This window comes from Macaca fascicularis, chromosome 1 (assembly GCF_037993035.2).
Source record: "Macaca fascicularis isolate 582-1 chromosome 1, T2T-MFA8v1.1".
Classification (NCBI taxonomy): domain Eukaryota; kingdom Metazoa; phylum Chordata; class Mammalia; order Primates; family Cercopithecidae; genus Macaca; species Macaca fascicularis.
The window spans coordinates 231,365,706-231,388,633 of record NC_088375.1 but is presented as its reverse complement, the minus strand read 5'-3'; the positions used below and the strand labels follow the sequence as shown (position 1 = coordinate 231,388,633).

The 22,928-nt window shown below is 63.3% G+C and overlaps 1 protein-coding gene across 24 annotated transcripts in view; it reads right to left on the bottom strand.

Annotated features, from left to right (window-relative positions):
* Positions 1-22,928, bottom strand: part of LOC102129652 (multiple epidermal growth factor-like domains protein 6) — a 122,906-nt gene that overhangs the window by 4,052 nt on the left and 95,926 nt on the right. For 4 of the 24 annotated variants that reach the window (XM_005544984.4, XM_015443637.3, XM_045388022.2 and 1 more), the window contains 28 exons: positions 20,779-20,901; positions 20,321-20,458; positions 19,544-19,663; positions 18,783-18,905; positions 17,994-18,164; positions 17,487-17,618; positions 16,739-16,867; positions 15,056-15,184; positions 14,366-14,500; positions 14,158-14,292; positions 10,918-11,043; positions 10,293-10,424; positions 10,082-10,210; positions 9,749-9,880; positions 8,459-8,587; positions 8,252-8,380; positions 7,804-7,932; positions 7,364-7,492; positions 7,037-7,165; positions 5,899-6,027; positions 5,654-5,785; positions 5,334-5,462; positions 4,580-4,708; positions 3,316-3,444; positions 3,060-3,188; positions 2,688-2,816; positions 2,449-2,577; positions 524-652 (listed from right to left, as the gene is read on the bottom strand). In XM_005544984.4, coding sequence (XP_005545041.3) covers positions 524-652; positions 2,449-2,577; positions 2,688-2,816; positions 3,060-3,188; positions 3,316-3,444; positions 4,580-4,708; positions 5,334-5,462; positions 5,654-5,785; positions 5,899-6,027; positions 7,037-7,165; positions 7,364-7,492; positions 7,804-7,932; positions 8,252-8,380; positions 8,459-8,587; positions 9,749-9,880; positions 10,082-10,210; positions 10,293-10,424; positions 10,918-11,043; positions 14,158-14,292; positions 14,366-14,500; positions 15,056-15,184; positions 16,739-16,867; positions 17,487-17,618; positions 17,994-18,164; positions 18,783-18,905; positions 19,544-19,663; positions 20,321-20,458; positions 20,779-20,901 — 3,663 coding nt within the window. Of the gene's footprint in view, positions 1-523; positions 653-2,448; positions 2,578-2,687; positions 2,817-3,059; positions 3,189-3,315; positions 3,445-4,579; positions 4,709-5,333; positions 5,463-5,653; positions 5,786-5,898; positions 6,028-7,036; positions 7,166-7,363; positions 7,493-7,803; positions 7,959-8,251; positions 8,381-8,458; positions 8,588-9,748; positions 9,881-10,081; positions 10,211-10,292; positions 10,425-10,917; positions 11,044-14,157; positions 14,293-14,365; positions 14,501-15,055; positions 15,185-16,738; positions 16,868-17,486; positions 17,619-17,993; positions 18,165-18,782; positions 18,906-19,543; positions 19,664-20,320; positions 20,459-20,778; positions 20,902-22,928 lie in introns of those variants that run through there. The other 20 variants (XM_005544985.4, XM_015443654.3, XM_074022433.1 and 17 more) reach the window with 17 other exon arrangements.

Below are 22,928 nucleotides of genomic sequence, written 5' to 3'. Positions count from 1 at the left end.
TGCCAGTGCAGGACTGCATGCATGGACTGGCACACACTGGATGCCACACATGTACTGGCACACATGCACACATACCCTGCTGCTCACACTTGCATATTCGTGCACAAACACACCCTCGCACCCTGGTGCATGTGTGTGGGGGGCAGCAGGGGTAGGGATAGCCAGCGTCCACCCACACTGTGGATAGTCCGGCCCAGCCATGGGGTCACGACCCTCTTCAGGCCGCCGGTGCAGTTTGCAGCCCAGCCTTGCAGCTGCTGGGGCTGGGAAAGCCGTTTCCCGCTGGCAGCATGGCCCACCCCGTGCCCTGGTTAAGTGACTGTGAAGCTCACACTCCACCCATCGGAAGCCAAGTGACACTCTGGGTACCAGGTGGGGACAGATGACATTCACTATGACTGAAGAGCCATAGGGTGACCTGGCCAACTCTGCAGTGAGTGAGACAGGGGTCCTCAGCCAGGGTGGAGCTGGTGCTGATGGGAGGATGGTGCCTTCCCGCCCTTCCCCAGGGAGCCCAGCTCACCTTCCCGGCATGTGGGCCCCATGTAGCCATCCACACAGTGACACTGCCCACTGACAGGGCTGCAGTCAGCGCCACCCCCGCAGTCACAGTGCAGGGTGCAGCTGGGCCCGAACTGGCCCCTTCCGCAATCTGCAAGGCCGGGGGGTGGGAGACAAATCTGATCATCCCTGCTTTCCCTGCACCAGGGACCCTGGGCCTAGGGGGCCCCGGCAGAGCCCAGGTGCTGTGAAGCTTCCGCCTGGGTATGTGTGGGAGCTAAGACCTTGGGCCTCGGTTTCCCCTGAGGAGTAAACAGTCCCTGCCCTGCCTTCCTCAGCTACATTCTGCAGCCAGTGAGCTCCTGCATGAGAAAGCCCAGGCCCGAGGCACACACCCAGTCACCACTGTGTTCCTGCCCTGCCCCAGGAGGGCAAATGGGAGCCAGTGGTCAGGGATGCCCCCTCAGGGCACAACAGGTCTGAGAGCCACAGGGCCAGGTATGCAGCCCCAGCAGCAGGGCCCCTCCTATCCTCAGGTGAGCGCCTCCTATCCTCAGGTGGGCCCCTCCTATCCTCAGGTAGGACACTCCTATCCTCAGGTGGGGCCCTCCTATCCTCAGGTGAGCCCCTCCTATCCTCAGATGAGCCCCTCCTATCCTCAGGACCCTCCTATCCTCAGGTGGGACCCTCCTATCCTCAGGTGAGCCCCTCCTATCCTCAGGTGAGCGCCTCCTATCTTCAGGTGAGCGCCTCCTATCCTCAGGTGAGCGCCTCCTATCCTCAGGTGAGCGCCTCCTATCCTCAGGTGACTCCCTCCTATCCTCAGGTGAGCCCCTCCTATCCTCAGGTAGGACCCTCCTATCCTCAGGTGACTCCCTCCTATCCTCAGGTGAGCCCCTCCTATCCTCAGGTGGGGCCCTCCTATCCTCAGGTGGGGCCCTCCTATCCTCAGGTGAGCGCCTCCTATCTTCAGGTGAGCGCCTCCTATCCTCAGGTGAGCGCCTCCTATCCTCAGGTGAGCGCCTCCTATCCTCAGGTGAGCCCCTCCTATCCTCAGGTAGGACCCTCCTATCCTCAGGTGACTCCCTCCTATCCTCAGGTGAGCCCCTCCTATCCTCAGGTAGGACCCTCCTATCCTCAGGTGGGGCCCTCCTATCCTCAGGTGAGCCCCTCCTATCCTCAGGTGAGCGCCTCCTATCTTCAGGTGAGCGCCTCCTATCCTCAGGTGAGCGCCTCCTATCCTCAGGTGAGCGCCTCCTATCCTCAGGTGACTCCCTCCTATCCTCAGGTGAGCGCCTCCTATCCTCAGGTAGGACCCTCCTATCCTCAGGTGAGCCCCTCCTATCCTCAGGTGGGACCCTCCTATCCTCAGGTGAGCCCCTCCTATCCTCAGGTAGGACCCTCCTATCCTCAGGTGAGCCCCTCCTATCCTCGGGTGGGACCCTCCTATCCTCAGGTGAGCCCCTCCTATCCTCAGGTGGGACCCTCCTATCCTCAGGTGAGCCCCTCCTATCCTCAGGTAGGACCCTCCTATCCTCAGGTGAGCCCCTCCTATCCTCGGGTGGGACCCTCCTATCCTCAGGTGGGCGCCTCCTATCCTCAGGTGGGGCCCTCTGGGCTGGAGGGGCCACAGCCCCCTCGACATCACCCGATCCAGGGAAGTCTTTCCACCCGACCAGAGCCCCTCCCATGACCATGGCCTTCCTGGGACGTTGTGGGACCCACAGGGCAGAGCCTGGCCTAAGGCTCCAGCAGGAGTGCCGTGCTTGGCACTGCATGTCCCAGCAGCTGACTCCAACCCCCCCAGAGGGCATGGGCCAGGTGCAGAGGCCATAGGAGGGCACAGTGCCCAGCCCAGGACTGGCACAGGTAGGGCCCAACCAATCAGTATTGGTCACTGTTGGAGACCCACACCCACGCCCTTCCTGAGCAGGACCCCAGACTCACCCAGGTTACAGGTGGCTCCTGAGCGCCCTGGTGGGCAAAGGCAGAGACCGGTGACAGGGTCACAGGGTGCCTCCCCGTCGCAGTCACACCGCTGGTGGCAGCCCTCTCCAAATGAACCTGGCTCACACCCTGGTCGGGACAGTGGGCTCAGTGTCCCCCTCCTGCCCTGTACCCAGACAGGATGGGGCCAGGGAGCGGGGGTTCAGGGTGGGGAGAGGAAGAGAGCATGAAGCACTCACCACTCTCACAGAAGTGGCCGTGGAAGCCAGCGGGGCAGAGGCACCGGCCACTGATGGGGTCACAGGGGGCTCCATGTTGACACTGGCACACCCCCTGGCAGCCAGCCCCATGGAAGCCAGGGGGACAGGCTGAAGGATGCCAGTTACCATGAGACAAGGACACACGGTGGCAGAAATGTCCAGTTTGCCCAGAGTGAGTAAAACCCGCCAATTCGGGGACCCGTGAGAAGCCCCCTCCTGCCCTTCCTCGTCCCTCCCCACTGTTGCTGGCTCCCCACCTATCTACTTCACTGCAATCCAGATCACCCACACGGGAGGAGTGGACAGTGGCTGAAAGGGGCCCCAGCCCAGCTGCACAGGCCCCCAACTCACGGTGCTCGCAGGCCTGGCCATAGAAGCCGGGGCCACAGCGGCAGGTGCCCGTGGTGGGCTCACACGTGCTGTTGTTGCGGCAGGAGCACTCCAGACTGCAGGCGGCTCCATAGCGCCCAGGGGGACAGGCTGGGGACAGAGCAGGGCGGGGAGAAACGGGCGGACAGTCCTCAGGCACCAGCCTTGCCCAACCCTATGGCAGCCCAGGGCACATCCCTGAGGGGATGCTGGGGTCCCACTGGCCCCACACACTCACCCAGCTCACAGTGCAGCCCTGTCCAGCCCAGGCCACAGGAGCAGCTGCCGTTGGTGGCGTGGCACAGGCCCCCGTTTCTGCAGGAGCAGGTGTGCTCACAGCCCACGCCAAACCGGTTCTGGGGGCAGCCTGGGGACAGAAGGCAGGTGCTGCCTGGAGCTCTGGCCGAGGGCTGGGCTCCCTCTGGGGACGTGTCCCCACAGGCTGACAGTCAAATGCTTCCTGAGGCCTGTCAGTGCTAGTCTCTGCCTGCTGGACAGGCACATGCCAGGGAGTGGCACCAGCCGCATCCTCTCATTCATTGGTCATCTCAGGCTGCCAAGTACCAGGCCTGGTCTAGGAACTGAGGGTGGCTCAGTCATGGGGGGCTGGGTGAGCGCCTGCCCAGCCTGCAGGAAGGGATTCACGGAAGGCTTCATGGAGGCAGCGGCCCACTGTGAACCAGCTGTCTCCCAGCTGGGAGTCAGTGGACATCCTCCAGGCCTGAGAAGTAACATGGCTGGGCTGCCGTGGGCTCAGGTGGCCAGCTGCGGCCCTGCTGTTACAGCTGGATGCCTGGTGACCAGCCCAATGGCACTATCCTTCCTGGCAGTGAGGCGGGGCCAGGCTACATCCTGGCTGGAGATTGGGCCCTGGGATCCTGAACCCTCTGCTGCCACAGGCTCCCAACGGGTCCCGAAGGCCAAGAACTGGTGTGGGGGGCAGCCAGCCCCTTGATGCAGACTAAGGGTGGGACCAGCCCAAGAGGCTGTGGCTGTGTTTATGGGCACTGGGCCTGTGGGAGCAGGAGCCACCACGCTTGTCCCTTGGGTCCAGCCCGTCTCTCTACTCTGGACTGTGCTCTAGACCCGCCTCCACTTTGGTCCCTGGGCCTTGGGTCTGGGAGAAAGGGCCGGAAGGACTCCACCCTCAGGCAGAAGACAGCCACCCGGTCCCTCCTGCAAGGGGCCAGGCAGGCGCTGGGTAGGAACCTGAAGCCCTCACGGCCACCTCGATGAGGGTGGGGTCACTGGGTGGCCTAAGCCTCGGGAGCAGAGTGTCGAGGCAGGGGCTGGGGTGTCGTGGGACGGTCCATCCCCCCAAGTAGGGCAGCACAGTCAACACAAGCTACAGCACTCTCGCCTCAGCCCCACGGTCAAGTGGGGAGCCGGTGGCAGCCAGGATGTGTGGGTGCCTGGGCTGGGCCCACCCTCCAGCATCCCCATGGCTCATCAGTGACATCTCTGAGGGGCCCGTGAGCACACCCTCCAGACTGAACACCCACCTCGCTCACAGCGGACGCCGGCTCTCCCCGGGGGGCAGAGGCAGGTTCCAGTCACAGGGTCGCAGGCCGCCCCATGCCCACACCCACACACACGGGTGCAGTTGGGGCCGAAGCGGCCCTGCGGACAGGCTGCCGGGGAGGAAGCGGTGAGCGTGGCTGGCTTCCCTTCTCTCCCTGCCCAGTCAACCCCGGAGGGGGGATAGGACAGGATGGGATGGGGTGAGGGGACCCTGGGTCTGCCCCAGACAGGGTGGGGCCAGCCAGCTCCCATGCACCCACCCTGGCATCTCCCTTCCACCCACGGGCCCTGCTGGGGGTCCGGCCGCTGCCACCCGCTCTGCAGCGACTCACTGCCACCCCCACCCACCCCGCCAGCTCTGCCGGGTTCCAGAAGGGGAAAGTCCCTGCACGACTCCGGGAAAAGGCCTGTTTCCTGGCAGGACACTTGGCCACAGCTGAGCTGCCCAGCTGACCTCTGTGCCCGGCTGTGCTCAAGCCCCTGGCAGACATGGCGCAGGTCACCAGGCACAGCAGGTGCAGGGACAGAGCTAGCAGAAGCCTGGTGGGGACTTGGTGTCACAGACATCCCCAGGGCTGCCCCTCTGGCTTAGTCCCACTTGGGGCCAGGCCCAGCCAGAGGGGGCTGAAGGGCAGGGAGGTGGGCAGTTGGGGGCCGTCCTCCTGCAGGCTGGCCCTGGCCCCACCCCGGAGACACAGGAGGTACCACTCAGCCCTGCCGCCACCAGCCACTCACTGAGGCTGCAGTCCGCCCCGAGGAACCCAGCGGGGCAGTGGCAGGCCCCCGTGGCCGCATCACAGGAGCCCCCGTTGAGACACCCACACAGCTGTTCACAGCCTGGCCCATACCGCCCGGGCGGGCATCCTGCAGGGAGAGGGCTAGCTGCAGGGGCTGGGGCTGGAGCTTCCCCAGAGTCCCTGAACACAGCAAGGCAGCTCTCGTGAGGCTCCGACACCCTCCATCTTCCACCCCCTCAGACGAGGGCCTTCCCGGGGACCAGGGGAACTGGCCCAGCAGGACTCCCGAGCCCCTGGGTGGGCATGGGCAGCATTCACGTTGCCGGCAGCTGGGGCCGTGGTAGCCAGCAGCACATGAGCAGATCCCAGTGGCAGGGTGGCAGGCTGGGTTCTCACCGGGACACCAGCACGTCTGTGCACAGTCCTCCCCAAAGCCGCCGGGTGGGCAGGCTGGGTGCAGACAGGCAGGGTCGGTCCTGGCCCAGCCCAATCAAGGAACAGGTGGCCTCTCTGGATTCCCCCGACCCAGTCGCTCCTCGGGGTGGGGGCTTGGGAGCACCTACCTTGTTCGCAGCCAGAGCCAGTGAAGCCAGGGGGACAGCGGCAGGCCCCAGTGACGTGGTGGCAGGCAGCGCCGAGTGGACAGCTGCAGCGCTGGGCACAGGCCTCTCCAAACCAGCCCCGCAGGCAGCCTGCAGAAAGATGAGGGATGGGGAGGCTTCCTGGGAGGGGCCTGCTGGGGATCTGTGGGCCAGGACAGGCCCAGAGTGGATGCTGTGGGTAGGACCCACCCGGTGCTGGCTGAACTGGGGGCTGTGCTCACCATTCTCACACCTCGAGTCCCCCCAACCCTGGAGGGCAGAAGCAGGCCCCGGTGGCATGGTGGCAGGTGGTTCCCCACCAGCAGTCACAGCGCCCCTCACAGTGAGGCCCGAATGTGCCCTTGGCACAGGCTGCAGGGACCAGACAGGGCTGAGAGCTCAGCCTCCAGCGGCCCCGCCCCATGGAAGGCGAAGGAGCAGGGAGATGGCAGCTGGGGCTCAGCACTGAGGCGACGGGAGCCAGCGACAGCCCTGAGGCCAGCCGAGTGCCCAGGCTTCCCTCAGACAGCAGACCCAAGGCTCCGGCCCTGAGCAAGGGGCCGCCCACGCTGCACCCCAAGCAGTGAGGACAGCGCCCCTGCTGGAAGGGGGCTGGTGTTAGGGGCTTGGATGGGAGGCCGGAGCTTTGAGGAATGAGGCAGTGTTGCCCTGGTATGTCTGGGCTCTGGAGAGGCCGAGGCCCTGCTGGGTGAACCAGGCCCTGCTGGCACAGCAGCCACAGGCAGACCCCTCACTGGCAGGAGGCCCCCAGCCAGCACAGGCTCCAGGACAAGGGGTGAAGGGGCCCCTCTCTGCATGCAGGAAGCAGCAGCGGCCCCCGAGCCCCAGAGCATCCTCCGTTCCACCCACCACAGGGCTGGCCGGGGCCACACACCCCTGCCAAGGCAAGGCAGCAGCACTCTCCCCACAGGCCAGCTTCCTAGGCTGAGCCCCCGCCTACAGGAACCCTTGGTGCTCAGACGGCAGCTCTTGCACTCACAGGACAACAGATCCCCTGGTGAGGCCCCGCCCCGGGCACAGTCCTCAGCCCTGCAATGAGGCTCATGACACCCCTTCTCAGCAGGGCCTCCAGACTGCCCTGCTGCCCCGCCCCACTCACGGCTCTGACACTTGTCCCCAGTCCAGCCGGCCGGGCAGAGGCAGCGGCCCGTGCGCGGGTCACACAGGCCCCTGTTGAGGCAACTGCAGCTGTGCGGGCAGCCAGCTCCGACGTGCCCGGGGAGGCACTCTACAGGAACAGAGGCAGGCACGAGGGTGAGGGTCCTGCCTCCTGGGTCCAGGAGACTCTGGCTCATGCTTCCCTTACACAGGGCCAAAGCCCCCACCCCAGGGCGCTGCCCCCTGACCTGGGAGCCCTCCTAGGCCTGCAGACAGGGCTGCACCAGGCATGCTGGGGTATGTCCCTCCTCTGCCGCCCAGGACTCACCCTTCTCACAGGCCAGGCCGGCCCAGCCCTCCGGGCACACACAGTGGCCTGAGACAGGGTCACAGGTCCCTCCGTTCTGGCAGAGGCAGGAATGTCGACAGTTGTCGCCGTACAGGCCGGCAGGGCAGGCTGGGGCCGGGGAAGAGGGAGCAACCTGCATCCCCCAGCCAGCTGGCCCCACAGGGTCTGTCTGGCTTTCCAGCCCCATGTTGGACTTTGGGGTCAGGGACCTTGCAAGGGGCTACCTCTAGGATGACCTGCTAGCTCAGCCTGACTCACCATCCCTGCCTGGAGAGGGGCACAGGTGAAAGGCACGGTCCTCAGTCCTAACAGCCCCTTCCTCCCTCCCGCAGGCACCAAGTGTCCTCTGGGCCCCGCAAGAGGCCAGCACCCTCACTCAGGCCTAGACCCCGGTCCCTGGACTCCTGGGTGGGGCTTACCCTGCAGGCAGGAGGGCCCCATCCAGCCAGGGGCACAGTGGCACTGCCCGTGGACAGGGTCACAGGAGGCCCCGTTAAAGCAAGCACAGGCCTGGCTGCAATTGTGCCCGTAGGTGTGGGCTGGGCAAGCTGCAGGTGGAGAGGACTGGTCAGAGCTGGAGGTGGACAGGACCCCAGGGGTTGGCAGCAGATCACAGGCAGCCGGGCAGATCTGCCAGGGTCCCCTCAACTGCTGTGGCCAACTCTCCCCTCCCTCTGGCTCAGGCCACCCACTCAGCAGAGTGGCCACAAAAAAGGACGAACACTGGCATGAGTGAGTAAAGCGTCATTCCCAGGGGGGCTGCCTGGCAGCTTTGGTCACTCAGGACAGGTGGCAGGAGGGAGTCTCCTACGGAGGACCCGGCACCCCCTCCTGCAGCACCCTGGGCTAAGCAGGGACCTCACGCACTCTCGGCACAGCGGGGGCCCCGGCGGCCATTGGGGCAGAAGCAGGAGCCGTTCACGGCATCGCAGGTGGCTCCGGCAGTGCAGTTGCAAGCATGGCGACAGTCCAATCCAAAGAAGCCGGCCGGGCAGGCTGCAGGCAGGGGGCAGTGATGTGAAGGGTCCCACATTGGAGTCCACCCAGGTAGCCCCCGCCTGTGCCCTGGCTCACCACGCTCGCAGAAGGTGCCCCTCCAGCCGGCCGGGCAGGTGCAGGCCCCACTGACATGGTCACAGGCTGCTCCATGCTGACACTGGCACCGCTGCTCACAGCCGGGCCCGAAATGGCCCTGGGGACACCCTGAGACATGCAGCCCCGGCCCACTATCAGTCAGAGGGCCAGGAGCCTGACCCAGCTGTGCCTGGGCCTTGCCGCCCTCCCCAGGACTGTGGGACAGGCCTGGCTCGTGAGAAGCCCCTTCTCACCCAAGGGAGACTGGGCTCACTCACACGCTTCATCCCACCCAGGTGGGGCCACGGGAGGCTTGAGGGAGCTCCAGGCAGCAGCTTTAGGGATGGGAACTCTGTAGGGGCTGCCTCTAGGACACCCGACCCAGGCCTCCCCTAGTTCCACCAACCAAGCCTTGGGGGCACACACTGGGGGACACCAGCCTCAGTCCTAAGCAGACCCCTTCTCCATCCCCCAGGTGCCAGGCCTCCCGCAGTGGGGCAGGGGACCTGCCCCTTCCTGCTGCATCTCCGGTGAGCCTGGTGCAGGTCGGTGAGAGGACCAACACTCTGGCACAAGTGAGCAAAGCATCATTCCCGGGGGGCTGCCTGGCAGCTTTGGTCACTCAGGACAGGTGGCAGGAGGGAGTCTCCTATGGAGGACCCGGCACACCCCCTGCAGCACCCTGGGCTAAGCAGGGACCTCATACACTCTCCACACAGCGGGGGCATCATTTAGTCCAGGCTAGACTTTAGTCCCGGCTGTGGAGTGGGGTGGTGGGCGCTGGAAAGCTCAGGGAAGGCAGAGGAAGCCAGGCCAGGGCCCAGCCGCAGTGCGCATGTGTGTGTGTGCATGTGTTGGGGTGTGTGGGTGCGCAGGAGGGGGCACGGCCAAAGTCTGTGTGTGTGTGTGTATGCATGTGCATGTGTGTATGCGCTCACAGGAGGGGGCGCAGCCAAAGGCTTCGTGTGTGTGTGCGCGCAGGAGGGAGTATTGGCCAAAGGTTTTTTTGTGTGTGTGTGTGTTCACGTGTGCGTGCATGTGCACTTGTGTGTGTGCACAGGAGGGGGTGTGGCCAAAGGCTTCATCTGTGTGTGTGCACACAGGAGGGGGCACGGCCAAGGGTTCTGTGTGTGTTCATGTGTGTGTGTGCCTCTGCATGTGTGTGTGCATGGGAGGGGGTGTGGCCAAAGGCTTCATATGTGTGTGTGCACGCAGGAGGGGGCATGGCCAAAGGTTCTGTGTGTGTGTGCTCAGGAGGGGGGCGCGGCCAAAGGCAGGGCCAGGACTCACGCTGCTCGCACTGCGGGCCCACGTAGCCAGCCTCACACAGACACAGGCCACTGATGGCATCACAGCTCCCGTGGCCAGCGCTGCAGTTGCAGAGGTGGCTGCAGTCAGGTCCCCAGTGACCACTATCACAGGCTGCAACAGAACTCAGAGTCATCCAGAGCAGGCCCCAGTGCAGGCCACAGGTACCACCGCCAAGTCAGGCACAGGGGCATCTCAGGACTGGGGCACTGCCTCATGCAAGCCCCCAGTCCTCAGGGGCCCTGGGCAGAGGCCTCTCCAGGGGCTAGGAAAGGAGGGACGTCTGGACAAAGGGCAAGCCAAGCGTCCCTGTACCTCTCTGGCAGCTAAAGCCGGTCCACCCGGGGGCACAGCTGCAGTGTCCGGTGGCTGGGTGGCAGTGCCCATCATTGGCACAAGAGCACCGTGTCTGGCAGCTGGGACCAAACCAGCCTGCTGGGCACACTACAGGCAGAAGAGAGAGGGTGAGTGGGGCCTGGCCACCTGCCCCGGGTCAAAGGCTCAGGGGCGGCTCCAGCTCACTCACCATCCTGGCAGCGGCTGCCGACGAAGCCAGGGAGGCACAGGCAGGCTCCAGTCCCAGGGTCGCAGTGGGCACCGTGCTGGCATGCTGGGCAGATCTCCTGGCAGCCCAGCCCCCAGCGGCCCTCGGGACAATCTAGCACCCACCCCCCATGGCCAGTCAGTGCCCAAGCTGTCCTTGCTCAACACATCAATAAACACAACATGGCACAATGCCCCTGGAGCCACAGCCGAGGAGGCGGAACCACTGTTACCATCTCAGCCTGCCCCGGGGAGGAGAGAGGGCCCGGGCGCCTCCTGGGGCTGCAGGCTGCGGGGTGCCCACCATGGGAGAGGAGCCCCAGCCCCAGGCACAGTTCAGCTGGCAACACAAGGAGCCAAGCCCGTTAGAGACTGGGAACCACATGGAGAGAGGGAGCAGCTCGAGAGGGCAGCCTGTAGGCCCCAGGGGCTTGGTGGGGCAGCCACAGATCCCCATTCCCTACCACACGGGAGTGCACTCTGAGTTCTCACATCTGTTACAGACGGGCCTGGGATCCGCAGGGCTGGGGCCCCCACAGTTCAGGGCCCCATCAACTCGGAGCTGTGCAGCCCAGGGAGGTAGAACCGGGGCTGCAGCCGACACTCACCTGCCTCACAGTCTTGCCCAGTCCTCCCCGGCGGACACCGGCACTGCCCCGTGACCCCGTGGCAGGGGGCCCCCCCACAGGAGCAGGAGCCTGAGCAGTTCACGCCAAACGTCCCCACCGGGCACTCTGCAGGAAGAAGCACGAGGGGCCTCAGCCACGCCATGTGGAGCGGCCCGACCAGAGCCTTTCCCCCAGGGGCTCCTGGCGAGTGTGCCTCCCACGCCTCCCCACATGGGCTCTGGCTCTAGCCCCGGGGTTGGGGGGCTGCTGAGCACACCTGGGGTCCCCAGAGTGGCCAGGCAGGTCAAAGGAACAGGCAAGGGAGGGGAGAAAGGGGAGCTGACGGATGGGAGGAGAGGGGAGGGGCAGGGCTGCTGGGGCAGCCTGGGAGAGGCTGAAGCAGATCCCTCAGCTGTCCAGGACCCTGGAGAGCTCCCGGGAGCCCGAGGTAGGGCCTACTCTTCCTCCGCCACCATAGTCACCAGAGGACCTGTCCTGGTCAGGCCAGTGTGCCCCCAGCCCAACCTGGCGATGCTGGTCCAGTCTCTCCTACTCCCCTACATCCAGCTGGGAGCCCCTCCAGGGACTCGGCCCTAGGGTTAGGGAGGCTGTGCACCCACTCGCTCCACCCCCAGAGCCACTGCCCTTTCCCTGTGGGATAGGGCTAGAATGGAGAGGGCAGGTGGCCTCCTGGAGGCCTAGGGTCCCCCTCCTCCACCCAGCAGGTGAATGAGACCCCAGGGAGCACAGAGGTCAGGGAGTCAGAGCATCCCAGGAAGGGGGACCTCGGGAGAGAACGTGGGGGCTGAGGATCGGGACCCCTGGAGAGGGCCTGCAGGGGCCGCTCCCCATGGCCTGGCAGAGCCGTGGGTGCTGGGAGCCCTGGATCGGCCTCCCTGGCAGAGCTTTTCTCTACTCTCCCACGCCTGCCCTGCCCTTAAGGGCCCGGCCTTGGCCTCCCCTGTGAGGACAACAGAGCACGAGGCTGGGCCGGGAGCTGTGGTGGCAGCCTTCTTGCCTCCCCCAGCAAGGCGCAGTCACTGTGATGCCCCTGCCTGCTGCTCGAACTGAACCTCTCCCTGGGCTCACAACGGCATCACAGCAGCCCCAGGAAGGCAGTCGACAGAGACCCTGTGCTGCACACCCAAGTTCCACAGAGCCCACGCGTCAGAAGCCCACAGCGGGGCTGAGAGCCAGGACGTGCCCAGCCTGGGGAGGAGCGCTGGTAATACAGGCAAAGCACCAGGCCTGGCCCCGCTGAGGCCCTGAGTACACACGCCGGTGAACCCTTGTCACCAGGGCCCATCTCCAGGGACACCCGCCCACGGGGCCACAGGGACGTCCCTGGGACTCCAGGCCTGGCACTCAGCGTGCCCTAGGGCACTGGGTGGTGTTCACAGGGTTGGGGGGTCGCTGGTCAAAGCAGCCCGACAGGGCCTCAGGGAAGCCCCCTCCACTAACTGGGGCAGATGAGTGCGGGGCAGAAACAGTTTCCAGAACCAACCAGAGGGGATGTTATCTTAATAAAGAGCGTTGATCTTTACGTCAGCACTCAGATGTCATCCTGTGGCTTATCCTCGGGGCACCAGAGGCTCTTAAACAAAAGAGGGGAAGGGGCAGAGGAGGAGCGGAGGAGGGGCAGGGCAGGAGCCTTCCTCCTCTTAGGAACTGGGGGCTCTGGGAGCGGTGGAGGTGCGTCTCTGGCGAGGCCTCCTCACTGTCTCTGGTGTAGAGATCGGGGAGTGGAAGGAGGGTCACAGGCATCAGGGGAGGGTGAACTGCTGGCGTGTGTGTGCGTGCGCCTGCCTGCATTCATGTGTGTGTGTGTGTAAGTGGTGTGTGCACGTGTGCGTGTACACGTTTGGGGAGGGGAGTGGGAGGAAGGGTGGGAGAGGATGCCAGGGAGTCAGGAGGAGCGAGTCCCACGTCCACACACTCACGAAGCCCTAGGGCTTGTGCACAGATGGGGAGTGGGCACTCAGAGCCGCTGCACGCCGGCCTGAGGCCACAGAGCTCCTGCGAGGCCAGGTCGGGAGTCTTGGCCTAGAGTGCTCCCACCCTTAGTGGCTGGGACCAGGGTGGCCTAAGAGCTGGCTGGTGGGTCCTTGGGTGGACGTTGCTCCCTCTGCGGGCCCCTTCTCATTCCCCAGATGGAAGTGGGGAGGGGAAGGGCCCATGCTGGGGGGGCTTGAGTCCAGAGAGCCCCCAGTATGGCCCCAAGGGAGGCAGAGGAGGGGGCTGGCACCGGGCTTCTCGTTCACTCTCCAGCCCAGGACGTGGTCATGCTGGTCACACGGCAGGCCCTCGTGGCTCCCGTCTCTCCCGGCCAATGGGTGTGGACAGCGTGCACCGCGCCAAGGGAGGCTCCAACCTGCCCAGGCCCTGTCGGTGGCCGCTGCGGCAGCTCCGTTACTCATGCTGAGGGTGTCTTCCTTCCCCTCATGAGCCGATGACACACTCGGGTATTTCCTACCCCGGTCATGAGACTGAGGAGTGACCATCCCGCAGCTCTGAGCCTCAGATCAGCTTGCTCAGCTTTCTGCTTGGCCAGGACCACATGCCATTGTCCTGATCATTGCACCTCCCGCCAGTGCAAGCTGGGGCAGCCAGGACACCCCCAGCTTCCTAGCCCTCTTGGAAAAGCCTCCAGCCCCATGCACGCCGGGCTGGAATCACTTCGGGGAGTTAGTCCCCGGGTCTCCAGGAATACCTAAGCACAGACTCAGCTGGTCCATCTCTCAGCCAGCTCCTAACAGCCTCCTCCCCTGCCTGCCATGTGAGTGTGGGGCTCCCAGGCTCTGTGCCTGCTAGACCCAGGCTGCAGCATCCACATCCAGGGGCCTGCAGCCACGACCCCAGGCCGGCACTGCGGCCCAGACCACTCTCCGAACCACCACCTCCAGGGGCAGCCTCTGCTGCCGGCTCACATGTGAGGAGGAAGCTGCTGCTCCAGCCTCCAAGAGAAGCCCACAGTCTGTTCCAGTCAAGGCAAGGGAGTTTGGAGAAGCACCAACCCCTCTCTGGGCCAGGCCCAGAGCAGACCTGCCCTAAGCAGACCAGACTCAGACTAGCAGCCGCACCACTGCTGTGTGACAAGCTGTCAAGGCCAGGCACCACCTGAGCTCAGGCGAAGGAGGCCAATAGTGACAGCCATGCAGGCCTTCTGAAGCCCACCCTCCAGCCAGGCAGGCAGCCTAGACCCACAGAGACCGCCGGGAGCCCCAGGAGCCAGCCACTCACCTTGGTCGCAATCCTCTCCCTGGAAGCCAGCAGGACACTGCTTCCCACACTCGCCGCTCACGGGGTCACAGGCCACACCCACCGGGCAGGTGCACGCCTGCCGGCACCCCAGCCCAAAGTAGCCCGGCTCACACTCTGCAGGGTGTGAGAGAGGGGTGGGTGGGGTCAGCCGGCCCTGGCGCCCCCCAAACCCCATGCGAGGACTCACCTGCCTGACAGCGCTCGCCCCGGAAGCCGGCCTTGCAGGAGCAGCTGCCATCCCTCTTGTCACAGGACCTCGTGTGGGGCTGCACACACCGGCACTCCTCCGAGCAGCCCGGCCCGAAAGCCCACGGCGGGCAGGCTGCACCCACGGAGCCATGAGAGGGGCCCCGTCTGAAGCCCCGCCCTCCCAGACCACTTCCACCGGCCCTGGGTCAGCCAGGACGACAGCCAAGATCATGCAGGGAGCTGTCCTCATCCACCTCTCCCCCTGCAGCCCACCGCCCCTTCCTCCCCGAGTGTCTGAATCCCAGGGATGGGTGACCCCACCAGGGACTCAGAGCTTGGCCTTGCTGCCAGGAATCTCCAAAAGTCAAGATAGGCTTCATCCCCTGGAGGCTTCTGCAAAAGGCCTGGCCCTGCCCTCGTCGGCAACCCTCCCACCCATCAGGGCTGGGAGGCACCACGAGGCTGGGGACCGTCCACCCAGACGCCCTGGATGCCAGCACAGTTGCCGTCGAGAGGATGTGGCTCGGAGTCCACAGACTCAGGGCAGATCCCAGACCCACATCCCAGTGGGTGACCTGGCTGGGCCCTGATGGTCTCATCCCAACCCAGACTACAGGTAATAGGACACACACCATCCCTTCCACCCGCTGCGGCCGCTGGGGACACCGGAAGGGGCGGTGAGACTCACTGAGGTGGCAGAAGCGGCCGTAGAGTCCCGGGTCACAGAGGCAGGCCCCGTAGAGGCGGTGGCACCGGCCCCGGTTGGCACAGTTGCATTTCTTGCGACAGTGCTTGCCATAGTAGCCCTTGGGGCAGCCTGGGGGCAGCGGGGCTCCGTGAGAACCCTGGTGGCAGCCAACCTACCACATGTGGTCCTCCCACGTGGTAGGATGCTCAGGGGCCCAGGGCCCAGCACAGGAGCTGGGAGCAGCCCCCACCAGGGCACTAGGTGAGCCTCGAGGATTGGCTGTCTGCCCTGGCTGGTCCGTCCCCTACATCCCCTGCCCCCAGGGCTTGCGGCAAGGGCGGGTGGAGGAGCACCTTCCTTGGCCCACACTGGAGAGATGCACAAAGCTCACGCTCCACTCTCCCCAAAGCCCGGCTCCCTTCAGGAGCCGCCTGACTTCTGTCCCATGGCAGTCACTAAGCTTGACCTCAGAACCTCAAAGCAGGAAGGACACGTGGCCCCAGTGGCCAGGGTCCCAGGCCCAAGCCACAGGTGGCCCCAGAGCTAGAAAGGTCCTCGCCTTTCTTCCCCAAACAATTCCTTCTGGCTGGGTCCTGCCCCACGTCCTTCCTCGTACTGAAGGCAGTAGTAAGCTGAAGGTGCCCCGATAACAACATGGAGACTATGCCCCAGGACCTGGAGACTAGGCACGGTTGCACTTCTTGCGACAGGGCTTGCCATAGTAGCCCTGCGTTATCCAGGTTGGCCCTGAACCCAAAGACAGATATCCTCATCAGAGAGGCAGGCGGAGGCTGAGACAGAAAGAGGAGGCCTAGAGAAGAGGAGGTGACCCCTCGATGCTGCAGGCAGCCTGGAGGGTACAGCACAATCCCAGGGGTGCAGTGCCCGGGAATGAATATGGGGGTTCCCCAGTCCCCTGTAGAATAGAAAGGGCAGACAAAGTGGGGAAGGGAGGCACGCCGACAGGGAAGAGGTAGGAAGCCCTGTGCAGCTGCCCGGGGTCCCCACAACCACCAGGCAACCAGCCCTGCAGAGCACAGCACACACAGCCAGGCAAGCTCACAGGGCCACCTGGGCATGGGGCACAGGTTCTAGGGCTGGCTATCTTGCTGTCACGAAGGCAGAAAGTTTATGATACGTTAGCTACACTCTCCAGCGAAAGAAGCAGAAATGATGAAGTCTGGAGACTTAAAGATGAAGCTTTAACCACCTGGGAAACATTTTCTGAACTAATTCCTCCAGAAAGGCTGAAACTTCAGTTAATAAGGACGTCAACATCATCCCTTGCAGCTACTGGCCCCTGAGTAATCCCTTCTGCAAACCTCACCCAGCCATCACACAGTTCTACTTGAATGCTTCCAGGAACGGGGACCTCACTGCCTCCCAAGGGAACCCATTCTAAAAGTGTTGCTCTGTAAAGTCTTATCCTCTGCTACAGTCAGGCCCTGGGAAAATTAGCAACAGTGAAAAAGCAACACCCCTTTCACTCAAGGGCCTCGTTCCCTCTCAAGCACAGCCTAAACCTCTGGAGACGGGGAGGCAGGAAGGGAAGGGAGTCTAGGAAAAGTTTGGTGGCAGTTTCCCTGCTCCAGTGGGAGGAAGGAGACAAGGAGGGGTGGTGCCTCCCACTTCCCTGACAGCCCAGGGGGTAATTCCAGAAGCATCAGAAGAGACTGCACGCACCATCCTCACAGTTAGTTCCACTGACACCCGGGGGGCAGCGGCAGGTCCCCGTGACAGAGTCGCAGGTCCCACCATTCTGACAGCTGCAGGAGAAGCTGCAGTTCTTCCCGAAGGTGTCCGGAGGACAAGCTACAAAGAGTGACAGGGAAGCGTCAGGGTCACCAGCCAGCACGACACTCTGAGACCCCTTCCTAGGGTCGGAGGCTCTGGGTTTAGAAGGAATTGCCTAGAGATAAAATGATGGCACTTGTGCCACATCACCCCTGCCCATGCTCATGGGAGACACCACTAATGGATCACTGACTCCTCTCTCCGAACGCCAGCAGAGACAGGAGTCTCCTCCTTCTGAACCAGCTCTTTCAAACAGGCAGAGCCTCACAGTTATTACGGGCCCCCGGCCATCTGAGCTAGAGGAACCCAACCCTTCAGCAGACAGCCCTCACTGTCTTAGTTATTTGCTGGCTTGCTTGTTGCTGGACCGTGAAGACTGATATTTAGGAAGGACAAACACCTTGGCTCGCTTGTTCCCAGGGAATCCTTGCTGCCTGGAACAGTGCCTGGCACAGAGTGGACGGCCAGGGGATATTATCAAAGGACTGAACAAATGGATGAATGAATGGATCTGCACAGGTCTCCCCGCCCAAGGCCAGCAGCCAGGAGTAAAACTGAATAGGCTCAAAGGGCTGTCCCCAGGTCTTGGGGCTCAGAGGCCCCTTCCCGGCCCCAAGCCCCTGCCCAGCCGCCTCACTCTCATTGCAGATGAGCCCAGTCCAGCCCTCGGGGCAGTCACAGCCATCCAGGCCCGGGAGGCAGGTCCCTCCATTCCTGCAGTCATCACAGGTCAAGCTGCAGTCATGGCCAAAGGAGTCATCCAGGCAGACTGGGGGGCAGACCAGGATGGGGGTGTTCAGAGCCTGAACCCTGGCCTCAGCAGGCATAGATCCTCATGCCAGGGAAGGGGCATAAGGGGCATCCTCAGCCCACGAGGGCCCCAAAAGGGTGACATGAGGGCAGATGCTGGGGCCAAAAGGAGACCTAACTTGGGACCTGCAAGCCCAGTCCTGCCCAGGCTCAGCCCGCATGAGCTGTGCAAACTGAGCCAGTGGCACAACCTCTCTGGGCCTTGGTCTCACATGGCATTGCAGGGGTCCTTCCTCACGTCCCCAACCTCTGATTGGATGGCAGCCTTGCCCGAGGGGTCGCTGGCTGCCGGCCCTGCGAGCAGGAGCCCCCGGGGGGCTGGGCTCGTGCTCACCAAACTTCTCTGTGAGCGTGTGTTCGCCCCGCAACTCTGCCTCTTCCTCGTCGGCCCCGATGTCGTCATCCTGGAAGAGTCTCGGCAGCTGGTCCTGGAGCACGGCGATGTGGGGTAGAGGCCGCACGAAGGGCAGCTCGCCGTCCATGTCCACCACCGGCTCCTCCAGGGCTGCCAGGGGCACAGAGGCCCCTTAGCCCCTGCCACCCACCTGCCTGCCCCAGCGACTCCCCGGCGGGTAGGGCTGGGCCTGAGCCCCACCCCAGGGCCCCTGCCACCGTCCTACTGCCTCCACTACCCCCACCTCCTCAGCCTGGTCCCGGGGTCATCCCAGCTGCACCCGACCCTCCTTCTCAGGACAGAAGGCTCCGGGCCCTGAGGACCTGAATCCTGCCCCTCTGCCCCCAGGCTCATCCCAGCTCTAAGGACTCTGGGGCCTAGAGGGGTAGAGGTGGGAGCAGCTGCCATCAGTCCCAGGGACATCACCTTAGGTGTTGGTGCCTTCTCTCACCTGGTCAGGACAGGTGCTGGGCTGCAGGAGGATGCCTGTCTCACCAGCTTCCCCCACCCCACTGTCCTCAATCCCCACATGGCTCTCAGAAGAGGCAGGACCCCAGTGGGTCCCCAGGGGCCCAAGAGCCTCTGAGGTGGTGTTGGCCCAGAGAGGCCAGGGGACAAAGGACTCCAGGCAGATGGGGGTGGGGCGGGCTAGGCCTGCGGGATGCAGGGTCAGCTGGGGCAAACTCGAGAAGGCAGAGGCCGGTGCTCCTCGGAGGGCGGGAGACTCACGGCTGCAGCCCCTACGGTCCTCGTGCAGCCGGTAGCCGGCCTCGCAGGAGCACTGGAAGGAGCCGGCCAGGTTGGTGCAGTGGTGCTCGCAGCCACCACGGCTGGAGGCGCACTCGTCCACATCTGCGGGTGACCCGGGGCCGCTGAGGCCTGTGCTCCCAGGTGGGGAACCAGGGAGGCTCCTGCCCACCCAGTCCTATTTGCAGGACTGAAGCCCTGGTGGCCCTGCCAGAGGTGAGTGGCTCATCTCTTGAACCAGCCAGTAAAACTCACCCCCAGCCACAGCGGCCACTCTGGCCACCCTCCCACCCCAGGGTCAGAGCCATGGCAGACACCTGCTAGAGGGGCCAGGCTGGGCGGGGCCAGCCAGGCAGCAGCCAGGGGGACAGGCCCAGCTCCAGGAGAGAGCAGCCAGTGACCTCAGGCCAGAGGGAGGGAGGGGGCAGGTCAGCACAGCCCTGCATGTAGCCGGGCAGGTCAGCACAGCCATGCATACAGCAGGCACTCCACCAATACCCAGAGCCCTGCATTCAGCAGGCACCCAACCAATATCCACAGTCCTGCATGCAGCGGGCACTCAGCCAACACCCACAGCCCTGCATGCAGCAGGTGCTCAACCAGAACCCACAGCCCCGCAGCAGGGCACAGAGCAGGCTGACCCCATGCCCACCACGGGGGGACCAGAGCCAGCCCCGTGTCCTTCCTTAGGGCGGCCCTGCTCCCAGGCCACCCCAGCTGTGCAGTGGCAGGGAAGTGCTCACCCTCACAGCTGCAGCCATCGGCACTGAGCCGGTAGCCGGCGTAGCAGCCGCACTCGTACCCGCCAGGGTTGTTGGTGCACACCTGCTGGCAGCACGGGCTGTCTGCACAGTCGTCAACATCTGTGGGCACACACCACGGGCCCCCTGGTACCAGGCACCTGCACGTGCACACGCTCCCACCCACACACAACTGCATGCAACTGCATACAACCACACACAACCCATGTGCCCTACTGCATGTGCACCTGCCCACAGTCTCACACGTGCACACCTAAATAATGGCACCTGCAGACAATCGCACCCACCACAAAATCGCACCCACGCACATGCATGTTCCTGGTCCCGCATACACAGACACACACAGGACACATGTCACAGCCCCGGGGCCACCCGCCTGTCTGCTGGGAACAAGGTGTTGGGACTGGGGCTAGAGGGTGGGGACTCCATCTGAGAGTCAGGGTCTGGGGTGTGACTCCCAGGACACTGGGTCCTTCCCAGGTGATGGGGCGGTACTGAGGAGGTGCTGACGGGGTAAGGGGGTGCCATGACCGTGGGTATGGGCCCTGCAGGCTGATGTGGGCACCTAGGGTCTTTCCTGGCCAGGGTGCTGCCTCTGTCAGGTCTGCCCTACCACCCCGCCTGGGCCCAGGTAGCCAGACCAGGACTCAGGGAGACAGAAGAGGACCTCCAAGTCATGGCATGGAACTGATCCCAGACCCAGGGCAGCAGCAGGTCCCTGGAGGGGGGTGTGGGCATCTGGGAGGAGCCAGTGCGCACCGATGCAGGTCCTCTGATCTGTGTCCAGCTCATAGCCACGGGGACAGGTGCACAGTGGCCCAGTACTAGTGTGGCTGCAGCCATGGGAGCAGCCACCGTTGTTGGCCTCACAGCTGTTCACAATTTCCATCTCGATCCCTGCCATGAGACCAGCCACGCGGGATGTGGGATGGCGGCTAGGATGACCACCACCTACCTTGGTTCCCCCCACCTCCACCCAGCAGCCAGCCTCGGGTCCGGGGACACCCGTGGGAAGCAGCAACATGGAGCTCCCAGGCCTTGTCGGGTCTGGGACTCCCTGCCCTCCCTCGACCCTGTGCCCACCAAGGGCTCATACGCAGGGCTGCCCCTGATTGACAAGGAAGCTCTTTGTTCTTTGACCAAAGCAGGCCGTGGGGTCCTGGGGAGTGGCATGGCCATCCCGGGCACCTTCAACCTGTTGCCGACTGCCCACTCACGGTAGCACTGCCGGCCATCAGCGCCCAGCTCGTAGCCCGCGTGACACACACACTTGAAGGACCCCTGGGTGTTGAGGCAGCCATGGGCACACTGGGCCAGCCCTGCGGCACATTCGTCCACATCTGGAGGGGAGAGACCACGGGGAGGACTCAGAGGTGCCAGGAAGGGCCTTTGCACGGGGCCAGTGGAAGATAGCGCACAGCCCGCTGACACGCAGGGCCTGTGGCTACATGACACAGGCATTCAAGGCCAATCCCACTGTCCCTGACGACCACTGGTCACAGCCCTGCAGGTCCCCTGGGATGAAGAAGTTGGGTCTCACGCTAAGTCCACTGAGTGACCAGGTGCCATTACCCAAGCAACACTTTCCTGGTATCAGTGAAGACATGGAACCACACACCACAACACCCCGTGGCCATCCGGCAGGTGCTGGTGATATGGTCTGGCTGTGTCCCCACCCAAATCTCACCTGGAATTGTAGCTCCCACAATTCCCACGTGTGGTGGGAGGAACCCAGTGGGAGGTGACTGAATCATGGGGGCGGGTCTGTCCTGTGCTGTTCTCGTGATAGTGAATGAGTCTCATGAGATCTGATGGTTTTAAAAATGGGGGTTTCCCTGCACAAGCGCTCTCTTTTCCTACCGCTATCAACGTAAGGTGTGACTTGCTCCTCCTGGCCTTCCGCCATGACTGTGAGGCCTCCCCAAGTCATGTGGAACTGTAAGTCCATTAAACCTCTTTCTTTAGTAAATTGCTCAGTCTTGGGTATGTCTTTATTGGCAGCATGAAAATGGACTAATACCCTTGGAAACTGACCACTGCCTGGTCTGGACACACCCTGCTGCCTCAGAGACTCACCCTGTGGACCCCCAGGGTGGCGGCAACCAAATCGCTCCCCAAGGCCGCTTGACCCAGGGAAGAGTCAGGAACACCCAGACGTGCAGGGAGGGGTTAACAAATAAACGTTCCCCAGCCATGCTGCAGAGGGTGGTGTGGTGTGGCAGTGGGTTCCAAACAATGGCACCTGCCTGCGACCCGACTCTAAACAAGCACATTCACAAACAGCCTCAGCAAAGAGGCAGAAGCCCACCCCACACGTCCAGGTGTTTCCTGGGCTCAGCAACAACGTCTCCTTTCTTCTTTAGTTCTATTTTACTATTATTATTTTATTTCTTTATTTTTAGACAGGGTCTCGTTCTGTCACCCAGGCTGTAGCGCAGTGGTGCAATCATGGCTCACTGTAGCCTCAACCTCCTGGGCTCAAGTGATTCTCCTGCCTCAGCCTCCCGAGTAGCCGGGACTCCTGCCTCAGCCTCCCGAGTAGCCGGGACTCCTGCCTCAGCCTCCCGAGTAGCCGGGACTCCTGCCTCAGCCTCCCGAGTAGCCGGGACTCCTGCCTCAGCCTCCCAAGTAGCTGGGGCCACAGGTGTGCACCACCATGCTCAGCTAGTTGGGTTTTATTATTTTTTTTGTAGATACGGGGATCTCACTATGTTGTCCAGGCTGGTCTTGAACTCCTAAACTCAAGTGATCTGCCCACCTCAGCCTCCCAAAGTCCTAGGATTACAGGTGTGAGCCACCATGCCTGGACTTTTTTTTTTTTTTTTTTAAAGAGAGAGAGAATCTTGCTTTGCCACCCAGGCTAGAGTACAGTGGCGCGATCATAGCTCACTGCAGCCTTGACTGCCTGGGCTCAAGTGATCCTCCTGCCTCAGATTCCTGAGTAGCTAGGACTCTAGACAGCACCACCACACCTGGCTAATTTTTTTTTATTATTGTTTAGAGACAGGGTCTCGCCACGTTGCCCAGGCTGGTCTTGAGCAACTGGGCTTAAATGATGCTCCCTCCTCGGCCTCCCAAAGTGTTGGGATTACAGGTGTGAGCCACCGTGCCTGGCTCATTCCTTTTCTCTTATTCATCTCTTTGGTGTTCCTGCCAGGCAGGCACTACTTAGGAAATACAATAGTTTAAAAACTATAAGCAACACTTGGGCTCCGTGGTGCACTTCTGGTGAAAGGAGCCTCGGGCTGGGAGCACCCTTGGCGAGCCTTCCTACCGTCGCCCCTCAGCCCCCAGCAGGGGAGATGAGACCGTCACGTCCCAGGTCACCCAAGGGGAGCAAGGCAGGGCCAGCCCTGCTCCCAAAGGG